Source organism: Ovis aries, chromosome 5, assembly GCF_016772045.2.
Source record: "Ovis aries strain OAR_USU_Benz2616 breed Rambouillet chromosome 5, ARS-UI_Ramb_v3.0, whole genome shotgun sequence".
Classification (NCBI taxonomy): domain Eukaryota; kingdom Metazoa; phylum Chordata; class Mammalia; order Artiodactyla; family Bovidae; genus Ovis; species Ovis aries.
The window spans coordinates 39,555,914-39,576,166 of NC_056058.1; the positions used below are offsets into that span (position 1 = coordinate 39,555,914).

Here is a 20,253-nt window from a genome sequence, read left to right on the forward strand (position 1 = left end):
AACACTCATGTGAGATATATAACAATTTTGTAAATGACACAGGGAAGTGCTCTGGATGAAAACATAAGTCAGATCCTAGTTCCAATATGGGTCATTTCTGCTGCTAGAATCCCTTCTGTCTCCTAGGTACCACTATATCACTCCCTTGGTGTCCTACAGTACCTTGAACACTAATGTCTGTGTATGTAGACTAAAACTGTATTCTATGCTACTGCTCACACTGAGGATAGCTCCTCTGCATGTATATACACAGAGATAAAGCTGTTTAGAATTTCAAGAGAACATTAAATCAGACAAGGGTACTGTAAGCACAAATGCTACTTAACTCTGAGGAGATAGAATGAATGAATACAAAGGGAATAACTTCACACAAAATGAGGAAAATGATGGGAATATCTGCTGTTTTTGTCAGTTGTTAGAAAGCTAAGCACGGAAGAATTGATGCTTTTGAACTGTGGTGTTAGGGAAGACTCTTGAGAGTCTCTTGGACTACAAGGAGATCGAACCAGTCCATCCTAAAGGAGATCAGTCCTGGGTGTTCATTGGAAGGACTGATGTTGAAGCTGAAACTCCAATACTTCGGCCACCTGATGCGAAGTGCTAACTCATTGGTAAAGACCTGATGCTGAGAAAGATTGAAGGCTAGAGAAGGGGACAATAGAGGATGAGATGGTTGGATGGCATCACTGGCTCAATGGACATGAGTTTGGGTAAACAGCGGGAGTTGGTGATGGACAGGGAAGCCTGGTGTGCTGCAGACCATGGGGTCGCAAAGAGTAGGACATGACTGAGCGACTGAACTGACTGATTGATCATTGGCTATAATTCAAGGAAATGTGGAATTGAGCAGGGATGCTCAACATTCAGCATCTACTTCCACTCCAGACTTACTCATTTCAAGTAGTGAGTAATAGAAGGAATCAGGAAATATGGGTCGATCTATTGTTGGCCCTGACACGCCATTTTTATTATTTGCCTTTCCTTAATAAGAATTTGCAAAGTTTTTTTTCTATGTTTTAAGTAATCTGTTTAAAAATTAAAGGTATGAAATACATGAAAACAATTTCCTGTATTGTTTTCATCGTCTTTGATTCCTTAAGAAAACTGAGACATCTGCAAAGAAGAGCTAAATTTTTTAAACAAATATTTAACATCCTGCATTTGCCTGCAAAATCTTTGTCATCTGGTTAAATCGGTACCTAAGAATTTTTATAGTGATCTATAACTATATTTGAACAAGTATTTTAAAATTGCCAATATTTTTTGTAAAATTCCCAATATCAAATACTAAATAAATATGCTTTGATCTCAAATTAACTTAGAGATTTTCCATAAGACCTCTGTAAAATCTCAAAATATTTTTTCTCTCACCTAGAAATATTAAATTTATTAGGTCCATTTACATGGGAAGAATGATCAATTAAGAAGTAATACTAAGATTTCATTATGTTGTATTTGTATAAACATATATTATATATTCCAGAAATTATATAAAAATTTTAGGACTATGTCCTAGAATAATGTTATCAATCATAATTCCAATGAACATTTTAAAATTTATATCACAGAAATAACTATATTTTGTTATCAAATGCATACCCATCAGATCTTTAACACTGGGTGTTTTAAGTGCTTGTCATTTACAGAGAGTTATTATTTTACTTGGGTGCTTTTGAAAAAATGTTTCTGCAAAACTGCTCTATCCTCAAAGAGATTCATGAGAAAAATAATGGTAAAACTGTATTCAAACAGAACAATTATTCATTACTTGGGATTGAATGAACTGGGGGGACAGTTGCAATTTTTTATACTGTTTTGTTCAAAGACATTGCTGGTTCCTTAAAAATTTGTTTTTTTAATTTTAGAAAATCTTTTCTCTGAAGCTATCTGTGACTTACTAAAATTTGATACAGTATACTTTCCTAAACAAAGATATTTTTTCTACTTAGCTGATCCTTCAGGAATTTGGAAATTCTTGAGTATTAGTTTCATGCAAATATAATTAGTTATTTGCATAAGTTCAATAACAATCTGTTCTCTTTCTGTGCATGCGTGAGTACTAAGTGGCTTCAGCCATGTCTGACTCTTTGCGACCCTATGGGCTATATTCCGCCAGGCTCCTCTGACTATGGGATTCTACAGGCAAGAATACTGGAGTGGATTGCCAAGCCCTTCTCCATGGGATCTTCCCAACTCAGCAATCAAACCCACATTTTTTATGTTTCCTCCATTAGCAGGCAGGTTCTTTTACCTCTAGCACCACCTAAGAAGTGGTCTGTTTTCTTTCCAACAGAAAAAAATTGGAACTTTTAGATATATCATAAAGGTTTTGACTGGAATGTCATGTAGATAGACTCAGATATGACCAGGCAGCTTTAAGAAAGTGTTTTAAGAAACTAAGATTGACTTTTTGTAGTCGATAAAGGCCTTTGAAATAATCAGACTAGTACTATGATTACAGGATTATAGCAAAGTAATTTTCAGTCTTTTGGACTGTGCGGGAGAGGGCAAGGGTGGGATCACTTGGGAGAATGGCACTGAAACATGTATAATATCATATATGAAACGAATTGCCAATCCAGGTTCGATGCATGATACTGTATGCTTGGGGCTGGTGTGCTGAGACGACCCAGAGGGATGGTATGGGGAGGGAGGAGGGAGGGGGGTTTGAGGATGGGGAACACGTGTATACCTGTGGCAGATTCATGTTGATGTATAGAAAAAGCAATACAATATTGTAAAGTAATTAACCTCCAATTAAAATAAATAAATTTATATTTTAAAAAATTTAAAAAAGAAATTATATGGGCAATCAATACTCTTGATGCACCCTTGATGTAAATAGTAAAGCCAAATTAAATGCAAACAGATTAGTTTTACTGTGATTATTCTTAGTTTAAAAAATGGGGACAGTTTCTGGTTCAAGAAGGTGGAGTAAGACGCATTCATCCCCTGCTGCACGAGCACCAAAATCACAACTAGCTGTTGAACAGCCATCAACAGGAGGATGCTTGAACCTACCACAAAGTAACAAACAAACAAAAAAGATACACAATGTCCAAAAACAAAGAAAAAGCCACAGTGAGATGGTAGGTGGGACACAACCATGATAAAATCAAATCCCCCTGACAGGTGGGTGACTCACAAACTGGAGAACAATAATACCAAAAAAAGTTCTCCCACTGTTGTGAAGCTTCTAAAACCCACATCAGACTTCCCAGTCTGGGGACCTGACAAAGGGACTAGGAATCCTCAGAGAATCTGACCTTAAAAGCCAGAGAGATTAGATTGCAAGACTTCCACAGATCAGTCAGTCAGTTCAGTCACTGAGTCCTGTCTAACTCTTTGCGACCCCATTGACTGCAGCATGCCAGGCCTCCCAGTCCATCACCAAATCCAGGGGTTTACTCAGACTCATGTTCAAAGTCAGTGATGACATTTAACCATCTCATCCTCTGTTGTCCCCTTCTCCTCCCACCTTCAATCTTTCCCAGCATCAGGTCTTTTCAATTGAGTCAGCTCTTCCTATCAGGTGGCCAAAGTATTGGAGTTTCAGCTTCAATGTCAGTCCTTCCAGTGAACATTCAGGACTAGGACTGAGAAAATTGGATTAAAGATTTACTGAGAATGGCCCCACCCATAAGAACAAGACCTAGTTTCTCCCTCAGTCAGTCTATTCCATCAGGAAGGTTTCATACGTCTCTTATCCTTCTCCATCATAGAATCAGTTCAGTTCAGTTCAGTTGCTCAGTCGTGTCTGACTCTTTATGACCCAATGAATCACAGCACAACAGGCTTCCCTGTCCATCACCAACTCTCAGAGTTCACAAACTCATGTCCATCGAGTTGGTGATGCCATCTAGCCATCTCATCCCCTGTTGTCCCCTTCTCCTCCTCCCCCCAATTCCTCCCCGCATCAGGATCTTTTCCAGTGAGTCAACTCTTTGCATGAGGTGGCCAAAGTATTGGAGTTTCAACTTCAGCATTAGTCCTTCCAATGAACACCCAGGGCTGGTCTCCTTTAGAATGGACTGGTTGGATCTCCTTGAAGTCCAAGGGACTCTCAAGAGTCTTCTCCAACACCACAGTTCAAAAGCATCAATTCTTCAGCACTCAGCTTTCTTCACAGTCGATACATGACCACTGGAAAAACCATAGCCTCGACTAGACAGACCTTTGTTGGCAAAGTAACATCTCTGATTTTTAATATGCTATCTAGGTTAGTCAACTTTTCTTCCAAGGAGTAAGCATCTTTTAATTTCATGGCTGCAATCACCATCTGCAGTGATTTTGGAGCCCACAAAAATAAAGTCTGACACTGTTTCCACTGTTTCCCCATCTATTTCCCATGAAATGATGGGACCAGATGCCATTATCTTCATTTTCTGAATGTTGAGCTTTAAGCCAACTTTTTCACTCTCCTCTTTCACTTTCATCAAGAGGCTTTTAAGTTCCTCTTCACTTTCTGCCGTAAGGGTGGTGTCATCTGCATATCTGAGGTTATTGATATTTCTGCCCCCAGCAATCTTGATTCCAGCTTGTGCTTCTTCCAATGGATGGACAGAATGAAAACCACAATCACAGAAAGTTAGCCAATCTAATCACATGGACCACAGCCTTGTCTAACTCAGTGAAACTATAAGCCATGTCGTGTAGGGCCACCAAAGATGAATGGGTCATGGTGGAGAGTTCTGACAAAATGTGGCCCACTGGCAAACGGAATGGCAACCACTTCAGTATTCCTGCCTTGAGAACCCCATGAACAGTATGAAAAGGCAAAAAGATAGGACATTGATAGATGAATTCCCCAGGTCTATAGGTGCCCAATATGCTACCGGAGATCAGTGAAATAATCCCAGAAAGAATGAAGAGAAGGAGTCAAAGCAATAAAGACACCAGTTGTGGATATGACTGGTGATAGAAGGAAGGTCTGGTGCTGTAAAGAGCAATATTTCATAGGAACCTGGAATGTTAGGTCCATGAATCAAGACAAATTAGAAGTGACCAAACAGGAGATGGCAAGAGTGAACGTTGAAATTTAAGAAATCAATTAACTAAATGGACTGGAATGGATTAATTTAACTCAGATGACCATTATATCTACTACCGTGGGCAAGAATCACTTAGAAGTAGAGTAGCTATCATAGTCAACAAAAGAGGCTGAAATGCTGTACTTGGATGTAGTCTCAATGATGACAAAATGATCTCTGTTCATTTCCAAGGCAAACCGTTCAATATCAGAGTAATCTAAGCCTATGCCCCAACCAATAATGCTGAAGAAGCTGAAGCTGAATGGTTTCTATGAAGATCTACAAGATCTTCTAGAATTAACACCCAAAAAAGATGTCCTTTTCATTACAGGGGACTGAAATAAAAAAGAAGGAAGTCAAGAAACACCTGGAGTAACAGGAAAATTTGGTCTTGGAGTACAGAATGAAGCAGGGCAAAGGCCCAATGATTATACTATGTAAGTGAGAAATAGATTAAAGGGACTAGATGTGATAGATAGATTGCCTGATGAACTATGAATGGAGGTTCATGACATTGTACAGGGAGCAAGACCGTCCCCAAGAAAAATAAATATAAATATGCAAAATGGCTATCTAAGGAGGCCTTACAAATATCTGTGAAAAGAAGAGAAACAAAAAGCAAAGGAGAACAGAAAAGATATACCCATTTGAATGCAGAGTTCCAAAGAATAGCAGGGAGAGATAATAAAGTCTTCCTCGTTGGTCAGTGCAAAAAAATAGAGGAAAACAATAGAATGGGAAAGATTAGAGATCTCTTCAAGAAAATTAGAGATACAAAGGGAACATTTCATGCAAAGATGGGCTCGATAAAGGACAGAAATGGTATGGACCTAACAGAAGCAGAAGATATTAAGAAGAGGTGGCAAGAATACACAAAAGAACTGTACAAAAAAGAACTTCACGACCCAGATAATCACGATGATGTGATCACTCACCTAGAGCCAGACATCCTGGAATGTGAAGTCAAGTGGCCCTTAAGAAGCATCACTATGAAGAAAGCTAGTGGAGGTGATGGAATTCCAGTTGAGCTATTTCAAATCCTGAACAATGATGCTGTGAAAGTGCTGCACTCAATATGCCAGCAAATTTGGAAACCTCAGCAGTGGCCAGAGGACTAGAAAAGGTCAGTTTTCATTCCAGTCCCAAAGAAAGGCAATGCCAAAGAATGCTCAGACTACCACACATTTACACTCATTTCACACACTAGTAAGTAATGCTCAAAATTCTCCAAGCCAGGCTTCAGCAATACATGAACCGTGAACTTCCAGATGTTCAAGCTGGTTTTAGAATAGGCAGAGGAACCAGAGATTAAATTTCCAACATCCGCTTTATCATTGGAAAAACGAGAGTTCCAGAAAAACATCTATTTCTGCTTTATTGACTATGCCAAAGCTTTTGACTGTGTGGATCACAGTAAACTGTGGAAAATTCTTCAAGAGATGGAAATACCAGATCCCCTGACTTTCCTCTTGAGAAATCTGTATACAGGTCAGGAAGCAATGGTTAGAACTGGACATGGAACAGTAGACTGGTACCAAATAGTAAAATGAAACATCAAGTCTGTATATTCTCTCCCTGCATATTTAACTTATATGCAGAGTACATCATGAGAAACGCTGGGCTGGATGAAGCACAAGCTGGAATCAAGATTTCTGGGGAAAATATCAGTAACCTCAGATATGCAGATGACATACCCCTATGGCAGAAAGTGAAGAAGAACTAAAGGGCCTCTTGATGAAATTGAAATTGGAGAGTGAAAAAGTTGGCTTAAAGCTCAACATTCAGAAAACAAAGATCATGGCTTCTGGTTCCATCACTTCAATGCAAATAGATGGAGAAACAGTGGAAACAGTGGCTGACTTAATGTGGGGGGCTCCAAATTCATTGCAATTGGTGACTGCAGCCATGAAATTAAAAGATGCTTGCTCCTTGTAAGGAAAGTTATGACCAACCTAAACAGCATATTAAAAAGCAGGACTGTACTTTGCCGACAGTGTGGTCTGTCTAGTCAAGGCTATGGTTTTTCCAGTAGTCATCTATGGATGTGAGAGTTGGACTATAAAGAAAGCTGTGTGCTGAAGAATTGATGTTTTTGAACTGTGGTGTTAGAGAAGACTCTTGAGAGTCCCTTGGACCACAAGGAGATCCAACCAGACCATCCTAAAGGAGATCAGTCCTGAATGTTCATTGGAAGGACTGATGTTGAAACTCCAATACTTTGGCATCTGATGCAAAAAGCTGACTCATTTGAAAAGACCCTGATGCTGGGAAAGATTGAAGGCTGGAGGAGAAGGGGACAACAGAGGATGAGATATTTGGATGGCATCACCGACTCAATGGACATGAATCTGAGTAAACTCTGTGAGTTGGTGATGGACAGGGAAGCCTGGTGTGCTGCAGTCTGTGTGGTCGCAAAGAGTCGGACATGACTGAGTGACCAAACTGTATTTAATGTTGATAACTCCTAAGACATGTTCATATTGACTAAACCAATAGAGTTAAACTAGGTTTTATTTACTAAAGATCATATGGACTTAACATTTGAGTCAGTTCTTATTATATTTTTGGGAATTTGTACAAGTCCTTAATTTTCTTTAAGTCAATTAGATACAATTCTTTCAGAAATTAACTTTGACAATGCCTTTAGAGGTATATAAAGGTCATATCTATAATGTGCATATATAGACATTGTACACACAGAAAGACTGACACACACAGATACCTTAAGTCACGAATCAAGTACAGCACATCACTCACTAGGTTACAAATAACACCTGAAATCAATTAAGTCTACTTACAGATGACCAGATTTTTTAATTATTTTTAGAGAGGACTTTAAAATCAGTACTTGCCCTTGGCAAGCAATTTTAAGTAAGTTGCTTCCCTCCCCACTAGCCCTGCCATACTGTGTGGCTTGAGGGAATCTCAGTTCCCAAACCAGGGAATGAAACCAGGCCAGTGAAAGTGCTGTGTCCTAAGCACTGAACCACCAGGGAATTCCCAAGGAGACTATCTTTAATTAGAGTTTAGGCAAGAGAGTCCTGTTACCAGTTTGTGTTCTAAAATTCCTCTGTCCTCTTTGTTTGCTTGTTTGTTTTATTTTTTCTCTCTTAGAAACTGGAGAAGGTTTTGGTTAGAGCTCGCAGAGTATACCAGATAGAACTCTTGCATCTCTAAGGTGTGCAGGTGCCTGCTAAGTCGCTTCAGTCATGTCTGACTCTGTGTGACCCTATGGACTGTGTCTGGCTTCCCTGGTAGCTCAACTGGTAAAGAATGTGCCTGCAGTTCAAGAGGCCCCGGTTTGATTCCTGAGTCAGGAGGATCCCTTGGAGAAGCAATCTTCTATCAAAATGTGTGGGGTTTTGTTGTTGTTGTTGTTGTGTTTGTTTGTTTGTTTGTTAAGAGTTGGGGTATAATTGCTTTACAATGCTATGTTACTTTCTGCCATACAACAAAGTGAGTCAGTCACGTGTATACATATATCATCTCCCTCTTGGGCCTCCCTCCCACCCCCTCCTCCAATCCCATCCTTCTAAGTCACTACAATTTAAGAAAAAAAAAAAGTGAAAAATACACATTTGGATAGAAGGTTTCTGCTAGTCATGAGGAACAGACAGCTTAGTTAATGGTATTAGTGTTTTCCTAAGTAGGGGAAGACCCAAGGATTCAGGTTCATTAAAAAAAACAAACAACAACAACAAAAAAAAACCTCTTGAAAATACCTATGCAAAGATCTTTTCTGCCAATCTTCCTGGAGAACAGAACGCCTCATCCTGACTTTCACTCTAAGTTCTTTCCAGGGTATCCTGTAGACCAGCAACTGCCATGGCTGACGTCAGGATTCTTATAGATCTGAATGGTGAACAACATCTTTTTCCTTTTTTTTTTTTTTAAACAATTCCCTTCCCTTTCAGTTTCATTTTGACCAAAGTTTTGGAGGGATTTTGTACTAAATATGTTCCATGGCACCAAGAATGCTCATTCTCAGGTGAGGGGAAGATTTCACAGATAGGCCACTCAAAGTGCTATTACTGGACCAGCCCCTGTTAACTGTAACCAAAAGCCTTCAAACTGCCTGGAACTTACCTAATATCTGTTATGATCTAGGAAATGGTTCCCTCTTGTTGCTTCTTCCCAGACCTAGAGTTACGCAGTTACTGTTACTGATATTATATAACTAAGCTCAGTCACTCTGTCATGTCCAATTCTATAGTCTACCATGACTATAACTCACCAGACTCCTCTGTCCATGGGATTTTTCTCACAAGAATGGTGTAGTATGTTGCCATGCCCTCTTCCATGGGATCTTCCCAATCCAGGGTTTGAATTCACATTTCCTATGTCTCCTGCATTACAGTTGGATTCTTTACAGCTGAGCCACAGGGGAAAGCCCAATATATAACTATATATTTGATTAATTGTTTCAACTTGCTTAATCATTAATTCCCTCTGAGGCTCAGTGACTTATTTGCCAATGCAGGAAACAATATTTATGTCCAATAGATAGAAATGTAAATAATATAGATTGTAACATTAATATGGTCAATAAGTAAATATTTAGGCTAAGAAACTTGTTGGGTGTGGCTCAGTATCTCCCCAGGTTGTCTGACCCGTCTGTTCTGCACCAGTCACTGTCTTTAAGGGAAATTCTATATTGGCGTTACACATACATGTTCAACAAAGATGCCTGCCTGCACAAGGTGAGTGAAGCTCATCAAGACCCCTTACAGGATACAGAAACGAATGTTATTATTTAAGAAATTTCATGACTGGCACCAGAATGAGAAAATCTTATCTTTATGGTTGAGCAGGTTTTTCTGCCATTAGAGAGGTCTGGTTAACTCATGATGCAGATGAGGAAACAAGGCACAGTATAGGAAATTCAGTTAAGTTCAGTCACTCAGTCGTGTGCAACTTCTTTTGACCCCAGTGGACTGCAGCACACCAGGCTTCCCTGTCCATCACCAACTCCCGGGGCTTACTCAGACTTATGTGCATCAAGTTGGTGATGCCATCCAACTATCTCATCCTCAGTCATTCCCTTCTCCTCCTACCTTCAATCCTTCCCAGCATCAGGGTCTTTTCAAATGAGTCAGTTCTTCACATCAGGTGGCCAAAATATTGGAGCTTCAGCTTCAGCATCAGTCCTTCCAATGAATATTCAGGACTGATTTCCTTGAGGATGGACTGGTTGGATCACCTTGCAGTCTAAGGGACTCTCAAGAGTCTTCTCCAACACCACAGTTCAAAAGCACCAATTCTTCAGCGCTCAACTTTCTTTACAGTCCAACTCTCACATCCATACATGACTACTGGAAAAACCATAGCTTTGACTAGATGGACCTTTGTTGGCAAAGCAATGTCTCTGCTTTGTAATATGTTGTCTAGGTTGGTCATAACTTTTCTTCCAAGGGGTAAGTGTCTTTTAATTTCATGGCTACAGTTACCATCTGCAGTGATTTTGGAACACCCCAAAAATAAAACTTCTCACTGTTTCTATTATTTCCCCATCTATTGGCCAAAAGTGATGGGACTGGATGCCATGATCTTAGTTTTCTGAATGCTGAGTTTTAAAAAGCCAACTTTTTCACTCTCCTCTTTCATTTTCATCAAGAGGTTCTTTAGTTCTTCTCTGCTTTCTGCCATAAGGGTGGTATCATCTGCATATCTGAGTTTATTGATATTTCTCCTGGCAATCTTGATTCCAGCTTGTGCTTCATCCAGCCTGGCATTTCTCATGATGTACTCTGAATGTAAGTTAAATAAATAGGGTGACAATATACAGCCTTGATGTACTCCTTTCCTGATGTGGAACCAGTCTGCTGTTCCTTGTGCAGGTTAACTGTTGCTTCTTGACCTGCATACAGATTTCTCAGGAGGCGGGTCAGGTGGTCTGGTATTCCCATCTTTTTAAGAATTTTCCACTGTTTGTTGTGATCCACACAGTCAAAGGCTTTGGCATAGTCAATAAAGCAGAAGTAGATATTTTTTCTGGAATTCTCTTGCTTTTCCTATGATCCAACAAATGTTGTCAATTTGATCTCTGGTTCCTCTGCCTTTTCTAAATCCAGCTTGAACATCTGGAAGCTCATGGTTCACTTACTGTTGAAGCCTGGTTTGGAGGATTTTGAGCATTACTTTGTTAGCATGTGAGTTGGGTACAAGAGAATGGCAAAGTGTAGGAAAAAATTTCTACATTTAAACTTCTCTTGTCTTGCCTGAAAATGTGAATATTTATTTCATCAGTGGGTGTATTAGTTGCTCAGTCATGTACAACTCTTTACAACCCCATGAACTGTAGCCCACCAGGCTCCTCTGTTCATGGAATTCTTCAGACAAGAATATTGGAGTAGATTGCCATTTTCTTCTCTAGGGGATATTCTAGACCCGGGAATCAAACTCAGGTCTCCTGCATTGCAAGCAGATTCTTTACCATCTGAGCCATCAGGTAAGCTCATCATTTCATCAGTATGGTTAATGAAATATTTGGCCATTGGTGAATCAACTCTTGTTCACCTCCTCATTCTGGGGCTCTAGGGAGTAAGACTTAAAAAGTTTCAACCCTTTAGTTACAAGTTTTACTCCCCTTGCAACCAGATACTTAGAGCCTTTTTCAAAGTTACCTCGTTTACATAACAAACTTTATTTAACAAGAATATTATTTACAAGCTCTATAAAGCTTTATTTTACATAACTTTATTTACACAAGAGAAGACTACTGTATTTTTAGTCCCTTAAGAAACTCTGTGTTTTAGGGGCTCTGTGCCAGGAATGGAGGAAATGAAGATCAAATATATGTATCTTTTTGTAAATAAAAAAATTACCAAAACTCATATCAAAATGACAAGACTCTTATTCATGCAGGGTAATGCAGAGGCTACGAATTTAAACTCTGATTCAAAGAAAACTATTTTCCAAATTGAGACTTACTCTTCCTAGCTCTATGACCTGATGGAGGGTTTATTGCTGCCCCAAACCTCCCTGTGCTCACTCAAAGTGGAGAAAATAACAGAATCATAGTATTGCAGAAGCAGTTATAATTGCTAAATATTAACTGGCATTATTTTCTTAAATATTACTACATTCAATGAGCTTAAGTCTAAAAGGAGACAAGTATGGACATATACAAGAATAAGATTCAGTAAAATATGTTATCATAAGCACTGCCATCAGAGAAAAAAAGGCAGTCTCTAAAACAAATGCACTTATTTGAGGTCTTAGAAAAGCAATTTGGGTAACACAGATTTCAGCAGTAAACAAAACAGGGTCCATTTCTGGAGTCAAAGATTTTCTTTTCTTTTTTTAAAAGGAAAAATAGAGTACAATAGGTCTCACAAGTTGTTTGCCAAGAGCTACAACTGGAGGCTATTATTTTTTCTTTTACAATTTATTCCCTTGCAAAGACATTTCCCTCATTATTAAGAAAACCACATTTTGTACAGTTATCAGAAATATCTTTCTCAACAATAGTTCTTAGAAGGCTCTTCCCCAGCAAGTAACATGTTAATTTGCCAGTTATCAGGGTTAGCACTGTTCCATATCATAACAGACAGAGTCCTGATATACAAAATAGAGTTACTACTGACAAGTACTTCCATAGCACTATAAGAGGGCAGGTGTGGGAGAGGAAGATATTAACTGGATAAGATGATGAGAAGAAAATGTTGTGTTATATATTAATAAAAGTGTAACTCAGATTGGCAATCTTAAAAAAAAAAATCTGAAGGCTTCCCTGCTGGTCCAATGTTTAAGAATCTGACTTGTAATGCTGGGAACACCGGTTCAATCCTTAGTCTGGGAAGTTACCACATGCTGCAAAGCAACTAAGCCCATGCACCACAACTACTGAAGCCCTTGCATTCTAGAGCCTGTGCTCTGTAACAAAAGAAGCCAACACAGTGAGAAGCCAGCACACTGAAATTAGGGAGTAGCCCCCACTTGCCACAACTAGAAAAAGCACCTGCACAGAAATGGAGAACCAGTACAGTAAAAAAAAAAATAAATAAACATTTTTAAAAGGTGAAGAAAAACTTTCCAGAAGTGGGAATAACCCAAGCTAAATTTCAGATGCGGAAAGGAATAGACGGCTACAAGGGCAAACTGGAGGTCTAAAAGAATTCTGGCACTAAGTCTGTAGGCTGGATGTTAGACACAGGTAAAGATAGATTTGATAGATTTTAAAAGCACCTGAATTCCATATATATGCATTAGTATACTGTATTGGTGTTTTTCTTTCTGGCTTACTTCACTCTGTATAGTAGACTCCAGTTTCATTCACCTCATTAGAACTGCTTTTGGACTCCGTGGGACAGGGAGAGGGTGGGATGATTTGGGAGAATGGCATTGAAACATGTATAATATCATATATGAAACAAATTGCCAGTCCAGGCTCGATGCATGATACTGGATGCTTGGGGCTGGTGCACTGGGATGACTCAGAGTCATCGTATGGGGAAGGAGGAGGGAGGGGGGTTCAGGATGGGGAACACATGTATACCTGTGGCGGATTCATGTTGATGTATGGCATAACCAATACAATATTGTAAAGTAACTAACCTCCAGTTAAAATAAATAAATTTATATTTTTAAAAAATATAAATAAATAAATAAAAGCACCTGAGCCTGAACTTGAGATTAGAAAGTTTTGTGAATACAATAGTAAATCAAAGATTGTGGAATGAAATTTTCATATATATATATATTTTAGGAAACTAACTTGATCAAGAAATTCTAGAATATATTTTATAATTAAAATGGACTTGAGTCATGAAAACACTTGAGAAGAAATTTAATTTAAATTTAATTTAAAATTTAAACACTTGAGAAGAAATTTAATTTAAAAAGACCAGGAAAAGATCCTACGAGCTTAAACTTGGGCAGTACATTGAGAATTTGTGGGAGAGGGACTCCTCTAAGCCTTTTTCCCCCCTATAATCATTAAAACTAACTCCTACATAACCCCAGCCATGGAGAGACGGGAAATAACTCAAGTGTGTTAGTAAAACACCAGTAGTAAAACTTTTGTTAAACACAACATTATGACATATTAGCATAGAATTTCAATGTGTATAAGCTCACATTCAGATTTTACATGTTACAACTGAAATCTGAGACATTGCTTTCATTTTATATGTTGCACGCTGTAGCTCCTCAGTTCTTTGTTTCCCTGCCATCAGTAAATGACTTTGTCAAATACAAATTCCTTTAAGGTCATTTAAATACATACTTTTCTTAATTTGAATGTAGAATAAAACTGTTGATTATTCTCACAATTCTACAAAGGTCATTTAATCTCTATATATTTATTGAAATCTGAAAAATTCTAAGCCAAATAAGCCCCCTCAAAATAGTATCATAAAGGATATTACATTATGATGGACTCTGGAAGTTAATTACAATCACAATAAAAGATTGAAACAGGTTTAAAAAAAAACTCATAAACACACTAGTAAGCTTGCTTTGCTTGTTACTTAATGTCCCTCTATCCATATTTTATATATCACAAATGTAATTTTATACACTACATTTGAAACATTTGAAAACATTTGATTGCATGTTCTAGGCCTGCGTTTTCCAACACAGTAACCACTGGCCCTATGTGGCTAATGGGCACTTAAAAATGTGTCTAGTCAAAAATTGCAATGGCCTATAAATATAAATATAAGGGCTGTAAAGACTTAGAATGAAAATAAGGTAATAGATTGCATCAATAAGTTTGTATCAATTGCATGTAGAAATGATAATGTCAGTATGAGTATATTATTATAAGTGATATATGTACATGTATGTGACAAATATATTGCATAATATTTTACAATAATGTGTCATTAATATCAATGTTTTTAATCTCAGTATTGATTATAACTTTGGGATTAAGTGAATACATTATTAAGATTAATTTCACTTTTTAAATGATGCTTAGTAGCTATATTTTAAGTGAAAATTTCAAATTACAGAATAGCTCATATATTTCTATCAGATAGTAGTGCTCTAGGGTATCCTAATCACCATAGAAAGAGAGAATAAAGGAGGGTAAAGAGAGCCATAGTTATTACTTTGTAAAAGAGAATATCCCAAACGCTCTCGTCATGGCCCCCAGGACTTCCTTATTCCTCAGACTGTAGATAATGGGATTGAGCATGGGGGTGAGGATGGTGTAAAAGACTGCCAAAATTTTATCTTCTGCTGGTGAGCGGAGATCCCTGGGCCGAAGATAAGTGTAGACAAAAGGAGCATAGTAAAATGTCACCACAGTTAAATGTGTTGAACAGGTGGTGAAGGCCTTTTTTCTTCCATCTTTTGAACGCATATGGTAGACAGCAAAAAGAACTCGGCCATAGGAAGCAGTGATGCCGAGGAAAGGAAGGAGGAGAAAGAGGCTTGTGCTCACAAAAACCATGTACTCATAGACCCAGGTGTCCATACAGGCCAGAGGCAACATAGCCGGGACATCACAGAAGAAGTGATCAATGGCCCTGGACTGGCAGTAAGGAATATGGAGGGCATAGACTGTGGGTGCCAGGGAGTTGAGAGACCCCAAGATCCAAGATCCCATAATCATCTTCACACACATCCTTTTGCTCATGAGGATACAATAGTGCAGGGGGTGGCAGATAGCCACATAACGATCGTAGGCCATTGAGGCCAGGAGCAAGCCTTCAGAACATGCCATGGTCAGGAAGAAGAAAGATTGCACTCCACATCCCAGGTAGGAGATGCCTTTCTGGCTGGAGAGAAAGTTGAACACCATCTTAGGGACAGTGGTGGAGAGGTACATTAGATCCATGAGGGAGAGCTGGCTGAGGAGAAAGTACATGGGTGTATGGAGCCGGGGATCCAAACGTATGAGGTAAATCATGGCTGAGTTACCCACAGAGGCTAGAAAGAATATGAGGATGATAAGAAGTAGGAGAAGCCGACCAGTTTGATTTGGGAGGAACAACCCCAACAAAATGAAATCATTGGAAGTGTGATTCCATTTCTCCATGAAAACGTATTGCTTTAACTCTCTTGAAAGACTAACAGAGACAAAAAGAAAAAGAGCATAAAACATTAAATGAAACAAAACAGGAGCATAAAAAGGAACATTTATTAATGTTTACTTAGAATGAATAGTTTTTCAGTCAATACTGAAACTTTTGTTGAATCAATTTCAATATCTGAATTGAATGCTTCACTTCCATTTTTCTCTGGTAAGCATCTTATCAAGTGATCTTTAAGTTTAAAATCTAGTATCATAGCCAGCAAAGATAAGCAAGGTAACTAAAGCACTCATTTCTGTATAACTCCCAGCCAGGCTCATCACTCACAGTTTAACAAGTCACACAAATCCCTGCTTTCCCAGTGTCTGTTGGGTTGCTACAACATATTCACCAAAGTAACTGACTTATGTGACTCAGGGATTTTCTATATGCTTAAATTCTAGGTCTTCAATTAGCCCTGTTTTTGAGCCTGTGTGGCTGCTTCAAACTTCTAGTTGTTTAAATATTTCAAGTTTCCTAATTGGTAAATGTGTTGCTCTGTGTACCGTGCCTTATTCAACACAACAGTGTAACCATTGCTCTTTTGAAAAAGATTTGACTTAACTTCATATAGACTGAAGCACACTGAAACTGGAGAAGACAGTTACTATTTTTCTTTTCTTAATTTGCCACACAGTAGATGGCAGTAGAGTCCTAGCAATGGAAAACTTTCACTTGGAAGAAAGTGAAAGTGAAGTTGCTCAGTCGTGTCCGACTCTTTGCGACCTGATGGACTGTAGCCTACCAGGCTCCTCCCTCCATGGGATTTTCCAGGCAAGAGTACTGGAGTGGGTCGCCATTGCCTTCTTCAAGGAATCTTCCCCACCCAGGATTGAACCCAGGTCTCCCGCATTGTAGGCAGACCCTTCTACCATGCCACCAGGGAAATCTCACTTGAAAGAGGGTATGAGCAAAAAACAGCTTTTGATTTGTAGCTTACTGTCTTTAGACTTCAGTGTTTAAATCAAGAAAAGTAATATATTACTTATAATTTTAAAAATCAAGAAGAGGTAAAAATGAATAAACTTTCCTTCCTGGAAACTTTCCCAACTTTTTATGTCTACACTTTTCCTTGGAAATTTTTATGTGTAACTCAAGTCAGACACAACTTAGAGACTGAAAACAATATTTTATGAGCTTCCCCAGTGACTCAAGGGGTACATAATCTTGTAACACAGGAGACACAATTTTGATCCCTGCTTTGGGAAGATCCCCCGAAGGAGGAAATGGTAGCCCGCTCCAGTATTCTTACCTGGAAAATCCCATGGACAGAGAAGCCTGATGGGCTACAGTCCATGGGGTCACAAAGAGTCAGACATGACTGAGCACACGCACTTGGCCTGGCCTGCAGCTCTACACCAGAGAATTTCCTTCCTTTTCTTTGGTCACACAGCCCCTGGAGCTCAGCTTCGATTTAGGCCTTACCTCTGTTTGAACGGCTTCCCTAGTGGCTCAAAGGATAAAGCATCTGCCTGCAATGCAGGAGACTCAGGTTCGATCCCTGGGTTGGGAAGATCCCCTTGAGAAGGAAATGGCAACCCACTCCAGTATTCTTGCCTGGAGAATCCCATGGACAGAGGAGCCTGGCAGGCTACAGTCCACCAGGTCGCAAAGAGTTGGACACGACTGAGCAACTTCACTTCCACTTTCTGCTTGTATGGACTTCCCCGGTGGCTCAGACGGTAAAGCGACTTGCTTGCAATGCGGGACTCCCGGGTTCGATCCCTGGGTTGGGAAGATCCTCTGGAGAAGGAAATGGCAAACCATTCCAGTACTCTTGCCTGGAAAATCCCGTGGACAGAGGAGCATGGTGGGCTACAGTCCACTGGATCGCAAAGAGTTGGACACGACTGAGCGACTTCACTCTGCGTGCACAGTGCCCTCTGACGTCTGTTCCCCACCCAGGCAAGATGTGATGAAAGCAGATGTGATGAAAGCAGCAGTCAGATGAGGGCTCACATGCTCATTCAGGCCAGGGAGAGGAAGATACATGGCAGTCACCATGGGGATGTGTGAGGAGTGCCTGTAGTAACAGAGGCTGACAGGCAGAGGCCTCCAACATTTTATAGCTTCTTTTTCTCTATGTGTCTTGTTAATTATGGGGACTTCCCAGGTGGCTCAGATGGTAAAGCGTCTGCCTACAATGCCTGAGACCCAGGTTCAATCCCTGGGTCGGGAAGATCTCCTGGAGAAGTAAATGGCAACCCACTCCAGTATTCTTGCCTGGAAAATCCCATGGACGGAAGAGGCTACAGTCCACGGGGTTGCAGAGAGACGGACAGGACTGAGCGACTTTCTTTCACTTTCACTTTCATGTTAATTATGGCCATTTGTACATTCTCAGCTTCTCAAACACATATAAACTGTGAATGCAGTATACTTTTTATTTTTAATATGTTTTATACTTCATTTACTCAGCTTAAGTGACAGATAGACTATATGCTTTCTTTTGTGTTGTTCCATCTGAAGAAGACTCTTAATGCCATGCTATGTCAAACATTTAGATAATGTTGATTGGGCTATTACTCTTTTAAACAGTAAGGAACAAGAATTAATGGTTTATTGCAATTATTCCTGTTTCATAACTTAAAATCAACTGTTAGTTCATGTAACTTTGTTCAGCATGAATAATATTGTGAGAAAAAAAAAAATTTACCGTAGAGAAATGGGGAAAAAAACCATGTATATCTGTTTAGTTGGCAAATGCTAGCAATAAAAAATGCATAATGGCACAAAAGAGGTACACAATATCATTGTTGCTAGAGGAGATCCTTATTGTCAAATAGCTCCTTATTGCCAAATTCAGACTTAAATTGAAGAAAGTAGGGAAAACCACTAGACCATTCAGGCATGACCTAAATCAAGTCCCTTATGATTAGACAGTGGAAATGAGAAATAGATTCAAGGAATTAGATTTGATAGACAGAGTGCCTGAAGAACTATGGGTGGAGGTTCATGACATTGTTCAGGAGGCAATGATCAAGACCATCTTCAAGAAAAAGAAATGCAAAAAGGCAAAATTGTTGTCTGAAGAGACCTTACAAATAGCTATGAAAAGAAGAAAAGCAAAAGGCAAAGGAGAAAAGGAAAGATATACCCACTTGAATGCAGAGTTACAAAGAATAGCAGGGAGAGATAAGAAAGCCATCCCCACTGATCAATGTAAAGAAATAGAGGAAAACAATAGAAAGGAAAAGACTAGATATTTCTTCAAAAAATATAAAGATACCAAAGGAACATTTCATGCAAAGATGGGCTCAATAAAGGACAGAAATTATGGACCTAACAGAAGCAGAAGACATTAAGAAGAGGTGGCAAGAGTACACAGAACTGTACAAAAAAGATCTTCATGACCCAGATAAGCATGACAGTGGGATCACTCACCTAGACCCAGACATCCTAGAATGTGAAGTCAAGTGGGCCTTAGGAAGCATCACAACGAACAGAGTGGGTGTGATGGAATTCCAGTTGAGCTATTTCAAATGCTAAAAGATGATGCTGTGAAAGTGCTGTACTCAATATGCCAGCAAATTTTGAAAACTCAGCAGTGGCCACAGGGCTGGAAAAGGTCAATTTTTATTCCAAACCCAAAGAAGGGCAATGCCAAAAATGTTCAAACTACCACATAATTGCGCTCATCTCACACACTATCAAAATAATGCTCAACATTCTCCAAGCCAGGCTTCAACAGTAGGTGAATCATGAAATGTCATAAGCTCAAGTTGGATTTAGAAAAGGCAGAAAAACTAGAACTCAAATTGCCAATATCTGTTAGATCATTATAAAAAACAGAGAATTCCAGAAAAACCTCTACTTCTGCTTTATAGATTACGTCAAATCCTTTGACTGTGTAGATCACAACAAACTGTTGAAAATTCCTCAGGAGATGGGAATATGAGACCACCTTACCTGCTTCCTGAGAAATCTGTATTCAGGGCAAGAAGCAACAGTTAGAACTGGACATGGAACAATGGACTGGTTACAAATTGGTAAAGGAGTATATCAAGGCTGTATCTTGTCACCCTGCTTATTTAACTTATATGCAGAGTACATCATGCGAAATGCCAGGCTGGATGAAGCATAAGCTGAAATCAAGATTACCGGGAGAAATATCTATAACCTCAGGTATGCAGATGACACCACCCTTATGGCAGAAAGTGAAGAAGAACTAAAGAGCCTCTTGATGAAAGTGAAAGACGAGA

General features: G+C 39.2%; 1 protein-coding gene across 1 annotated transcript; it reads right to left on the bottom strand.

Moving 5' to 3' along the window:
- Window positions 1-15,081: 15,081 nt before the first annotated feature.
- LOC101120664 (olfactory receptor 2L13) lies at window positions 15,082-16,017 on the bottom strand. Its single transcript, XM_004009432.4, has one exon. It carries the CDS (start codon window positions 16,015-16,017, stop codon window positions 15,082-15,084), a length of 936 nt encoding a protein of 311 aa, XP_004009481.2.
- Between the last annotated feature and the right edge of the window lie 4,236 nt (window positions 16,018-20,253).

Bases quoted from the DNA above. Each gene is read 5' to 3' on its own strand.
- LOC101120664 (XM_004009432.4), bottom strand. From the start codon at position 16,017: ATGGAGAAATGGAATCACACTTCCAATGATTTCATTTTGTTGGGGTTG.